The following is an 11,291-nucleotide window of genomic DNA, read 5'->3' as shown; positions in this document are numbered from 1 at the left end:
TAATAGTGAGACCATTTCCTAAAGGGGAACAAGAATTTTAGGCAGTTTCAAGAAATATTTTTTCACGAATATTTCTAAATGCCGTCTTCTGCACAACGATCTCCTTCTCTTGTTAAGAACATTCACGACATTTACTTACCTTTTTGGTTCTCCATCAAAGCGATTTCATTGATTGTTCAAATGGACGGAACTAACAATGCGTTTGCAAGAGCTGGCTCTTTTTGTTGTTCACTCATAACCAGTTGTTGCTCATCCTTCACGTGAAATAGAGTAATAAAATCTCGATATTTCCACATCGTTTTTATTCCATCTCGAAAGTTTGAAGAAATAACAAAACACTACAACAATTTCTAATCATTATGAGATGCGCTATCTCATGAATTTGTCCCTGTGATCTTAAACTCTAAATTACTCCCTCAATGTCCCTCAAGCATAATTCTGAGAATCGAGAAGAAAGAAAATAAATTTTTAGTAATTTTTGTAAAACTCTCATAATTCATGATTAAGACTTTACCTGCTGCCAAGTGACAAAATAAATTGTTACGCATTATCATAAATTCTATATCTTTAACATTATTAGTTGGCATATTGTACCACCGACAATTGTACAGAGTACCTTGCAACCTGTCAGCGTAGCTCGACATTTTTTCACCAATATAGCAATATATGAAGATTTCTATGTACATGACATATATCCTTGCTACCCAGCTCAGTACAACACTGCTTGTGATGCCCATCTTCACGTCTGCCAACACTGCAAGTCCTGTATAAATAAATCAACCTCTAAATGCACGAAGATAAATTTTCGGTAAAAATCACCGTTCTATAGCGTAAACGTGTTGATTCAAAAAATAAAATATTAACATCCGCTTTGATTTGTCGCTTGAAAAGTATCGTTCTGACGAGAACAAATGATAATTCAATAATTTCGAATGTAATTCGTGGCCATAAAAAGTGCTGGAGCTGAATGAGCTGAAAAAAATCGTTACCTGAAGCGCAAATGAGAACAGTATTGCCGAGGATTACGGAGAGGATGATGATATTGACAACACTCCTCACACGATTCCCCAGCAGAATCAAATGATTATGTCGTTGGGAGTATTTTTTAATTTTATATCTTTGTATTGAATAATCATCTCCATCACTCAAGTTCTTAATACTCTCCTCGAGTATTTCAAATTGACCGCAGATGTGTATGACGGTACTGAACATGAATGGAATGTATCCTGCATATGTGACTGCTACGAAAATTGCAGCGATTAAGTGGAAGTAGTAGTAAAGTAAATAAACACTGCGGGACATCGTGATTGGAATCCAACAGGAAGGTGCCAGTATGAGAGATCTTTTCAATGAACTATTATTTTCAGAAATTTCACTTTCCATGTTCGGAGGATCAGACCAGATTGTCAATATCACATCTGCAACTACTGGAGCAGTTTGCAATATAAAAGCCAAACGTCCCCAATACGCATACCGTCGCATGATATCCAATGATTTTCTCTCCCTAATATTCAACCAATCATGCATCATGGATGAAATAATGTAACACAGTTGTTGTTGATGAAACGAAAGAATAAGAATTTTAGTGATAGTTATGGAAAATATCACGATGCCGGATAAGGTATCCACTAAATCGGTTATTAATCCACAAGTCCCTTTCGTTATTAACTGGGTCAGTGATAATGCATTGTCAATCATCTGCATCAAGTTTGGTATCATGACAACACTATATGATATATCATGGGCTTTCTTACCAGAGTTAGAATAATACTACCAGTTTGCAAGATACGTAAAACTTCATTGTCCTGCCATGGCCAGATGCCGAATGCTTTACACCACCATTTCGAAAAAACGAGAGCATAATCCACATCCATGTTCCACTGCAAATGTAATTCTTTATCGTATTCCATGGGTATAGATGTTTCTGCAAAGGTATTTTCTGAAGAACAACCAGACGATATACAATTTTTATATAACAGCACATACACTGTACTACTGGTATGTTCACTACTCCTTCACATTTTCATTATTCATCTGGACAGCACTCGAGTTTTGTCTGAGTATCGACCACTATCGTATAACATATTTATGATAGTTTTCACATATTTAGATACCCTGGGTAAAGAATAGAAAACAAGTGTGCAAGCACCATCAGTGGTTGTGCACCGAACATCCCTTATTGTATTAATTATTTAGCGTCATGCAATTTGGATTAAATTTATATCCAAGTATTGACCAAATCTTATGCGTTAGTCATGATAATGCTCACTTTTTTAGTTCACTTGAATGAATAATTTAATACTACTGCTGCTGGGCGTATTTTTTGCATCAATAAATCATGCATAATTACGTCTCACAAATATATGAGGATATCACCATGCACTGAAGAAGTACTGCGTGGTAGAGGCGAGGGTCGCAGAGCAGTCGAAGGAGGAACCTTAACTTAGTTCAATGTTGCTGTTACCGAGCGTTATCCAAACGTCAAAGATTTTAGGAGATCAACCCTTCGAGTGTTTTATTTGCCGTAAGAAGGACGTTGGAGAAGATACTAGAGGTATTAATTACTATTAATTAATGACTATCACAATAATAATATATTCCTCAATAATTATTCTGGGAGTAATAAATATTTGTAATACATAGGAAGTACTATTTTATTTTATTTTTATTTTTATTCTTCAGAAGTATACCCCCTCGGCCCTTTACCTTTCACTCGGAACAATAGTAATGAAACTTTTGGACTATAAAACACTTCGCTTTTACCTATCACTACCTGAATATTTACAGATATTTACCGTTTTGTATTCATTAATCGTTGAGTAGATTTGAATTTAAATTAATTGTCGCGTTGTTATCTTTGTTGTTCTGTCATCATCATCATCAATAAAATGTCAGTATCATTGAATGAAATATGTTCAATATGAAGTTAACATTACATACCAAGCACGTAATCTCTATCCTGAAACACGGTGGATCCGAGTAGAATTTTATGGTAGGTTTATGGGACTTACGCATGAAATCGTACAAGACATTTCGCAGCTCCTTTCCTTTGCGAATAAACTCATGCAGAACAACTATCCATCGTTGAAATTTATTGTTAATCACTACCGGCTAATTTCCTTCCAGTATTCTATCGCCTCGCAACATTTACCGGTCTGTATCAAGTTTTAAAATGACGGAGTAGTAACCAGTGTGAAGTTGGCTGCCAATCACGCGAGTTAAAACACCCGATCGCACGTGTATCCCAATCATACTTTTTATTAGTGCACTATGATGTTACGTTCAGCAAGTGGCGAACGCTGTCATTTTTCGTTTACCAGTAAATAAAAAGTCTTTTCGTTTACAAGTAAACGCAATAATAGATTATGGCATGAGAACGATAGGTCAAGGATTGTGAGGAGCGTGAAGTTTGCAGCACGAGGCGAGCTGCAGACGCAGTAAAGGTCGTCAGTGCTTGTGTTCATTTAATTAATTTGAAAATTCCCGCGCTTGCGGAACAATGTGGCTTCATGGGTAACAGGACCGCCACCTAGGAAACCTGAGAACCAGATTGGAACTTGCAGGTTTTGCTGTGGGAAGGCTCCTTTCTGTTAATATTTTTTTTTAGGCCGTTAGTATATACATATTATATATATATATAAAGACATCAGTTTGCCGATACAAGGGCTGCATATGCAGCTCCCAGTGGTATTCTCACATTATTGAAAACGTTTTCTTTCAACAAAAGACAAAAGTTGTCCCAACATTTCGGCAAAAATAATTTTCCTGATAAATTAGAAAGTTAATTATTATTTGTTTGATCAGTTGCCACATTAATCATGTCGAATCACTCTCTCATACTTAAATCCGGCTTCCTGCGAGCTCCACTAGCCAACGGTGTAGGTCGCTACATCGGACAATTACAACGAATAACTTTGAAATTCTGCAAAAATCGTGGGTCCAGTCGTGGCATGAGGTAAGTCATGATACAAATCATTATTCGGTATTCACTGACAACTCTCTTGTTGATTTAAATGACTGGTGTATCAATCTGCATTCTTCTTAACCTCGAATTTAAGTTTTATACATTTTATTTTTTAGAGATTTCCTGGAGAATGATCTTCTCGATTTTGCAAGGGAAAATCCTGGTGTAGTGGTCTATGTCAAGCCAAGAAGACATCGAGGTCCAGTAGTTGTGGCAGAATATCGTGAGTTAATAAATGTGGATGACATGTTCTTGTGCAAATAGATTATTCTTTGTTTCTAGATGGAAGCATTAAAATATGTCTATTTCGGTTTCTCTTATTTTGGTTAATTAGAATAATTATAATTAATAATTATTTTAGTCGATAAAAAAATGTAAAAATCCGAAGTTTCTGTCATTTTCTGTGGATTTTGTCGCCAAATCGCTCTTATAAATTGTTAGAAAGAGATTGTCTCCAATCACATGATGACATACATTTAAGTATATATCTTGTCTCGTAGTCAGTTCTCTTTTCCGCTACTCAGACTTCACGGAGGGATTCTGGAACGAATCATCAATCACAGTTTCACAAAACAGAAAATCCTTCAGATGAGAGAAAATACTGGCGAAGAAAACTTTACATAATACTACAGAAGGAATAGATCACTCTGGTTCAAACGATTCAATAAATTTCCTCGCAGATGAGTTATATGGGTCAACAGAGCCAGAGCAAGCCATTGTAGTGTAGTCAGCTCTCTTATAAAGTTGAGCTTTGCAGATTCTTCCTTCTGTGAGTGTGGATCTCCCGAGGACTTGATGACATGCTCTGGTTCTGCCCCAAGAATAATCGTCATCGAGTAAAACTCCTAGTAACATTGCAACGCAAAGGCTGCGACCTACCGTACAGAATCGGTCTATTCCTTCAGAGCCTGAATCGTAAAGTTCTCTTATATATTGGTTCCCTCCTGAAGTCCTCTGGATTAAACATTTTAGGATTGAAAATTGATAATTAGCTATAGTGGCATAAGATATAGTTTTCTGTATTTTTTTAGCAGAATAAGCCAAATGGCTTGGATGTATTAAATTTAAAAAAAAACTCATGTTAACAATATTTTTTAGTTAATGGAGAGAGACACTGGGTGAGTGTGGCGAATTTCCCAAAGGAGGACATCATCAAGTGGATTGAACTCCTGAGAACACAGTCGAAAGATGGATCACAAATGAGATTACGAAAGATGTTCCACACAGAGTTCCCATCGATTCAAGGGCCATGGACCCCCTATACTTTCAAAAACCCAATGTGGAACATTACGAAATTCCCAGATGTAAGTTCTATCATTTTTACGTATCACGGTTTGATTGAAAAATTATGATGGATCAGTCAGTGATCATTTTGGCGGGTATTTTTCCAAGGAAATATTGAACGATCGTTTTTTCTTTAGAGTGGACGCTTTGAAATTTTTCTGTTTTTCAAATTTTGTCATTTCGTTGCCAATTTACATAGAAATAGCTGGTGCCCTTGAATGATAAATATTTGAAACTGTGAAATCCGTTATTTTCGAAGTTCCAGTTTTTTCATCAATATATTGGTAGCGAAAAAAATGTAATATCATTTAGTAATACTGATCCTGGAATAGATACAACGTAGTTTGGGAAGCAGTCAGTTCCATTGCGTCGGGGGCGCGGAGGGGGGGGGCATGGACAACCTGATCGGTTATATGACGAGAATAAATAAATAAATAGATAAATAAGTAAATATTAAAAAGTTTCCGAGGGGGTATTTTCTCAACGTTTGAGTCAATTTAAAGATTACCTAATAATAAAAAAATCTGAAAAAAAAACAAGTATATGCATTTGGGATAGATTAACTATACAAATATCGTAGACCAAATTACAGTAGTCGAGATCCCAAGTTGATTGAGTTGATATGGAATGTCTCATAATATTAAGTTGCGTGATATTTAATACGTTTTGGATGTGGACTACTCCCCTACTCTACTTTTTCTATCGAACGCAAGTTCGTAGCAGAAACGTATCAATATACACCTGAGTCAAAACATTCCATATAATTTTTTTTTAGAGTTACTCATCGTCGAGTTTTTGGAATTGACGGGGAAAGTTAAATACTCCAGTGATTCTTAATGTGAGATGAGATTATCAACTTTCTTTTATATTTTTCAGGATGTCATTGGAAACGCAACTGTCCGGAAGCCGACAGCGACAGAAAAATTGCTGGAAATTTTTAAAGCCCAACAAGAAGCCAAAAAATCGACACAAATTGAGACACAACAGTCCTCTTAAAAGTAATTATACAGTGTATATAGGATCATGAATAAAATGTGCATTAATTGAAATGTATAATACAAACGATTATGCAGACAATTTAGGCTTTTTTTGACGAATGTTTCTTAATTTCTTCCTCTGCAGAACGATCTCCTTCTTGCTTCCATTCTTTGTAGGAACATTCGCGATATTTACTTACCCTTTTGGTTCTTCATTAAAGCAATCTCATTATTCAAATGGACGGAAGTAACAATACGTTTGCAGTAGTTGGCTTTTTTTGGTGTTCACCCACACCGAGTTGTTGCTCACCCTCCACGTGAAGTAGTGTAATAAAATCTCGATATTTCCACATCGTTTTTATTACATCTCGAAAGTTTGAAGAAATAACAAAAAGCTACAACAATTTCTAATCATTATGAGATGCACTATCCAATCAATTTGTCTCTTTGATCTTAAACTATAAATTACTCCCTCAATTTCACTCAAGCATAACTCTGAGAATCGAGAAGAAAGAAAATAAATTTTTAGTAATTTTTGTAAAACTCTCATAATTCATGATGAAGATTTTACCTGCTGTCAAGTGACAAAATAAATTGTTACGCATTATCATAAATTCTATATCTTTGACATTATTAGGTGACATATTGTACCACGGACAATTGTACATAGTACCTTGCAACCTGTCAGCGTAGCTCGACATTTTTTCACCAATATAGCAATATATGAAGAATTCTATGTACAAGACATATATCCTTGCTACCCAGCTCAGTACTACACTGTTTGTAATGCCCATTTTCACGTTTGCCAACACTGCAAGTCCTGAATTTAAAAAATCAACCTCTAAATACACGAAGAGAAATTTTCGGTAAAAATTAACGTTCTATTTGGTAAACATGTTTATTCAAAACATTAAATATTAACATCCGCTTCGATTTGTCGGTTGAAAAGCATCGTCCTGATGAGAACAGATGATAACTCAATAATTTCAAATGTTATTCTTCCAGTATTTATCATCTGGGTACAGTGTTGGTACAGTAATTTCTACTAATCACTCGTTCTCTAATATCTATCTCACTGGTGCTATGATGATTTTTACATGAGACTTGAAAATGAACGAATTTTACTTTTGTTTCTGGTACAAACCCCTGGACATTCTTGCAATTAAGCTACCGTTAACTATGAAAATTCTCGTCATTATTTTGCTCGATTAAATACAATTTGCAATCATAGGAGTTATAAATTTTTTTGGACCTCCAAGATATATCATTTCTATGATTATATTTATATGCAGGAGCACACAAATGACCCGAATGAGAGGACATCCGCAATCCCTTTCTATTGAATTATCAAACCCCTTTCTATTATTATCTATTATATTTGTCATCTTTTATCGTTCATTCTGACATGGCCCTGTTAAGGTTGTTGTATTGAGACCGGCAGTGGCAAAATTTTTCAGGCTGAGCGCAAATTTCCTGCTGAACTGAATGCTTGAACTAGATCTCAAACTTTTACTAAAGTACAGTCTCATGCATCTCACGCACACATGAGTAAACTATGCATCAAAACATGCGCATACAGCTAACGCTGAACGCTCTTCTTTTTATGACTTTTTTTGGCACTTGAGTTGGCTGAGTTGTTTCAAAATAATCAGGAAAATGTTAAATAGATCGAGACACAAGGGCCATTCATTAAGGTAAGTGAATTGAGTGAGTGGAGTTTTTTGAATATAACACGTGCAAAAAAATCGAAAAAACTCGAAGAAATTGATCCGCAGGGAAATGCTGTTGAAGGAGAGAAAAAAACACCGAACATTTATTCTGGAAGGAGAATTGTGGAGTTGTCAGTGGTTGGTGAACATTCAGAGTGTACTAACTGTAATGAAATACTTTTATAGAAAAATGTGGAGAGTGCAAAGTTTGGAAGAAAACCCGAGTTTCTCAAGTTGTTGCTCGATTCCATTTTTTCTATAAATCGTATTTTCGATATATATTTTCTTCATCAAAATTAGCCGAGTAGTTAATTAAACAAAAAATAAGAATTGGTAAATTGTCTCTAGCGATATGTTAAAAATATTATTATAAATATTATAAATATTATATATATATATATATATATACATATATATATCTCACAACTGAGGTGGTAAATCACAAGTAATCTAGGGAATATTTTGAAGAGCGCAATCAGGACTGTCTATGAAAAAATTTTCATCGAAATTAGTCAAAAATTGAAGCCACGATACAACAACCTTGACTATCTGCAGTGAAAACCGTAGGCTAATGCAGTAGAGTGGCGATATTGAAATTCATTGTAGCGAATTAAGCCACGATTTTCATTCCGTGACAAGCGATTTTGTGGCTCTTGACCATAAAAAGTGCTGGGGTTGAATGAGCTGAAAAAAATCATTACCTGAAGCGCAAATGAGAACAGTATTGCTGAGAATTTCCGAGAGCATGATGACCTTGACAACAGTCTCCATACAATTTCCCAGCAGAATCAAGTGATTATGTCGTTGTGAGTATTTTTTAATTTTATATCTTTGTATTGAATAATCATCTCCATCACTCAAGTTCTTAATACTCTCCTCGAGTATTTCAAATTGACCGCAGATGTGTAAGACAGCACTGAACATGAATGGAACGTATCCTGCATATGTAGCTGCTGCGAAGACTGTAGCGATGACGTTGAAGTAGTAGTAAAGTAAATAAACACTGCGGGACATCGTGATTGGAATCCAACAGGAAGGTGCCAGTATGAGATGTCTTATCAATGAACTATTGTTTTCAGAAATTTCACTTTTCATGGTCGGAGGATCAGACCAAACTGTTAATATCATAGCTGAAGCTATTGGTGCAGTTTGCAATACAAAAGCCAAACGTCCCCAATACGCATAACGTCGCATGATATTCAATGATTTTTTCCCCCTAATATTTAACCAATCATGAATTGTCGATGAAATAATGTAACGCATTTGTTGTTGATGAAATGAAAGAGTAAGAATTTTGATCACAGCTATGGAAAATACCATGAGACCGGTCATGGTATCCACTAAATCGGTTATTCCTCCACAAGAACCCTTAGTTAGTAACTGGGTCAGTGATAATGCATTGTCAATCATCTGCATCAAGTTTGGTATCATGACAACAGTATATGATATATCATGGGCTTTCTTACCAGCGTTAGAACAATACTACCAGTTTGCAAGATACGTAAAACTTCATTGTCCTGCCATGGCCAGATGCCTAATGCTTTACACCACCATTTCGAAAAAACGAGAGCATAATGCACATCCAAGTTCCACTGCAAATGTAATTCTTTATCGTATTCCATGGGTATAGATGTTTCTGCAAACGTATTTTCTGAAGAACAACCAGACGATATACAATTTTTATATAACAGCACATACACTGTACTGCTGGTATGTTCACTACTCCTTCACATGTTCATTATTCATCTGGACAGCACTCGAGTTTTGTCTGAGTATCGACCACTATCGTATAACATATTTATGATAGTTTTTACATATTTAGATTCCCTGGGTAAAGAATAGAAAACAAGTGTGCAAGCACCATCAGTGGTTGTGCACCGAACATCCCTTATTGTATTAATTATTTAGCTTCATGCAATTTGGATTAAATTTATATCCAACCATTGACCAAATCTTATGGGTTAGTCATGATAATGCTCACTTTTTTAGTTCACTTGAATGAATAATTTAATACTACTGCTGCTGGGCGTATTTTTTTGCATCAATAAATCATGCATAATTACGTCTCACAAATATATGAGGATATTACCATGCACTGAAGAAGTACTGCGTGGAAGAGGGGAGTGTCGCAGAGCAGTCGAAGGAGGAACCTTAACTTAGTTCAATGTTGCTGTTACCGAGCGTTATCCAAACGTCAAAGATTTTAGGAGATCAACCCTTCGAGTGTTTTATTTGCTGTAAAAAGGACGGTGGAGAAAATACTGGAGGTATTAATTACTATTAATTAATGACTATCACAATAATAACATATTCCTCAATAATTATTCTGGGATTAATAAATATCTGTGATACCCGTTTGTAAACCCGTGCTCCAGCAAATTCTTACCTCTCCCCCCTAACCCGTTACCATACACTCATGACTACATCACGAAGGGCACCACGGGACGAGACGTCACTGACGATTCGTCGAGGAATCCTCCCCCCAACAAGAAGAACAAAGAGGAAAGTGAGACGCATGCCACGACGAGCATTTCCATTTGGACCTCCCCCCCTCCCCCGAAACCTGTCGTTTAGAAAAGCTGTATTAATTAAGAAGTTTGAAGAAGAAGAATTGGAGAGGAGAAGAAACAGGTGACGAAGGAGGATAATTGTCTGCAGGAGAATTGTGGTTGATGAAGAATAACCTGTGGAGAAGACGGTTACGTGGCTGCGAGGAGGTGTGAAGTTGGACACCTGAAGTTTTTTTGTCTCGTGGAGTTGGTTCAGAACTTGGAAAATCCCCAGAACTTGTGAGTGCCCCCCTGATATTTTTTCCTGACCCAAATTAGTTATATTTTCCCTGCCCCTTACAATAACCCTCTCCCCAACGGTAATGCCTTCTATTGTAACTGATTTCCCCTGATTAATTGTATCTCCCCCCTTTTTCTTGTTTCTCTTTGCATTCTTCATATAATATATAATTTATCCCCCCCCCCTAACTTTTTCCCGCATATTCTTGATAATATTAAACTCCCCCCTTTTTTTTATTATATAAATTTCGGCGTGTGTCGCAGATTGGTTGGTCTTGCCCCTTCCCTCGAATTATTTAAAAGGCCTGGAATATTAATGTATATTGAATTATTATACAAGAGTCAAGGTTTAAATTAAATCTGTTATTATTTTAAAAATCCCCCCCCCCCGCGAGTAATTATTTTTGTCCCTAATTTTGTATTTCTCTTTTCCAGGCCCTCACTTTCAACATAATCATATTGTAAGGGAAAATTTCCGAACATTAGCGACTCGGTTGAGAGATATTAATTATAATATTTCTCACGGATAGATCACGGTATGTAGGATCAGAAATAAAATGTGCATTAA

The 11,291-nt window shown here is 36.0% G+C and overlaps 3 protein-coding genes and 1 long non-coding RNA gene across 8 annotated transcripts; 2 read left to right on the top strand and 2 right to left on the bottom strand.

Moving 5' to 3' along the window:
• Positions 1-313: 313 nt before the first annotated feature.
• LOC135164670 (odorant receptor 13a-like) lies at positions 314-2,028 on the bottom strand. Of its 3 annotated transcripts, XM_064125246.1 has the most exons (4): positions 1,755-2,026; positions 990-1,698; positions 515-763; positions 314-438 (listed from the first exon to the last, which is right to left on the bottom strand). In XM_064125246.1, exons 1-4 carry the CDS (start codon positions 1,908-1,910, stop codon positions 404-406), a joined length of 1,149 nt encoding a protein of 382 aa, XP_063981316.1. In that variant the 5' UTR covers positions 1,911-2,026; the 3' UTR covers positions 314-403. The 3 variants fall into 3 exon arrangements, with proteins under 3 accessions (XP_063981316.1, XP_063981315.1, XP_063981314.1); XM_064125245.1 differs by having other exon boundaries at positions 404-763; positions 990-1,668; positions 1,755-2,028; XM_064125244.1 differs by having other exon boundaries at positions 404-763; positions 1,755-2,025.
• Positions 2,029-3,638: 1,610 nt separating this feature from the next.
• Positions 3,639-6,329, top strand: LOC135164684 (large ribosomal subunit protein mL43). Its single transcript, XM_064125287.1, has 4 exons — positions 3,639-3,955; positions 4,081-4,187; positions 5,063-5,268; positions 6,125-6,329. The coding sequence occupies exons 1-4, from the start codon at positions 3,819-3,821 to the stop codon at positions 6,242-6,244; spliced, it is 570 nt and encodes a 189-aa protein (XP_063981357.1). The 5' UTR covers positions 3,639-3,818; the 3' UTR covers positions 6,245-6,329.
• A 164-nt stretch (positions 6,330-6,493) lies between these two features.
• Positions 6,494-9,005, bottom strand: LOC135164679 (odorant receptor 13a-like). The gene is made up of 3 exons (XM_064125280.1): positions 8,636-9,005; positions 6,797-7,045; positions 6,494-6,720 (listed from the first exon to the last, which is right to left on the bottom strand). Exons 1-3 carry the CDS (start codon positions 8,946-8,948, stop codon positions 6,587-6,589), a joined length of 696 nt encoding a protein of 231 aa, XP_063981350.1. The 5' UTR covers positions 8,949-9,005; the 3' UTR covers positions 6,494-6,586.
• Positions 8,410-11,286, top strand: LOC135164693 (uncharacterized). 3 transcript variants are annotated; one of them, XR_010299377.1, is made up of 4 exons: positions 8,410-8,740; positions 8,836-10,201; positions 10,368-10,723; positions 11,159-11,286. It is a non-coding gene; the product is annotated as an uncharacterized LOC135164693 (long non-coding RNA). The 3 variants fall into 3 exon arrangements; XR_010299376.1 differs by having other exon boundaries at positions 10,310-10,723; XR_010299375.1 differs by having other exon boundaries at positions 8,836-10,723.
• The last annotated feature ends 5 nt before the right edge of the window (positions 11,287-11,291 follow it).

This window comes from Diachasmimorpha longicaudata, chromosome 7, assembly GCF_034640455.1.
Source record: "Diachasmimorpha longicaudata isolate KC_UGA_2023 chromosome 7, iyDiaLong2, whole genome shotgun sequence".
Lineage (NCBI taxonomy): Eukaryota > Metazoa > Arthropoda > Insecta > Hymenoptera > Braconidae > Diachasmimorpha > Diachasmimorpha longicaudata.
The sequence above is the reverse complement of the archived record's forward strand: the minus strand, read 5'-3'. Positions and strand labels throughout refer to the sequence as shown.

Bases quoted from the DNA above. Each gene is read 5' to 3' on its own strand.
- LOC135164679 (XM_064125280.1), bottom strand. From the start codon at position 8,948: ATGTCCCGCAGTGTTTATTTACTTTACTACTACTTCAACGTCATCGCT. The intron at 7,046-8,635 runs GTAATGATTTTT...TTTTAAATTCAG, and splicing joins TGTTCTCATTTGCGCTTCAG to GACTTGCAGTGTTGGCAAAC. The intron at 6,721-6,796 runs GTAAAATCTTCA...CTCGATTCTCAG, and splicing joins ATTTTGTCACTTGACAGCAG to AGTTATGCTTGAGTGAAATT.
- LOC135164684 (XM_064125287.1), top strand. From the start codon at position 3,819: ATGTCGAATCACTCTCTCATACTTAAATCCGGCTTCCTGCGAGCTCCA. The intron at 3,956-4,080 runs GTAAGTCATGAT...TTTATTTTTTAG, and splicing joins GGGTCCAGTCGTGGCATGAG to AGATTTCCTGGAGAATGATC. The intron at 5,269-6,124 runs GTAAGTTCTATC...TATATTTTTCAG, and splicing joins ACATTACGAAATTCCCAGAT to GATGTCATTGGAAACGCAAC.
- LOC135164670 (XM_064125244.1), bottom strand. From the start codon at position 1,910: ATGGAATACGATAAAGAATTACATTTGCAGTGGAACATGGATGTGGAT. The intron at 1,699-1,754 runs GTAAGAAAGCCC...AACTTGATGCAG, and splicing joins GTAGTATTATTCTAACTCTG to ATGATTGACAATGCATTATC. The intron at 764-989 runs GTAACGATTTTT...TTATTTATACAG, and splicing joins TGTTCTCATTTGCGCTTCAG to GACTTGCAGTGTTGGCAGAC.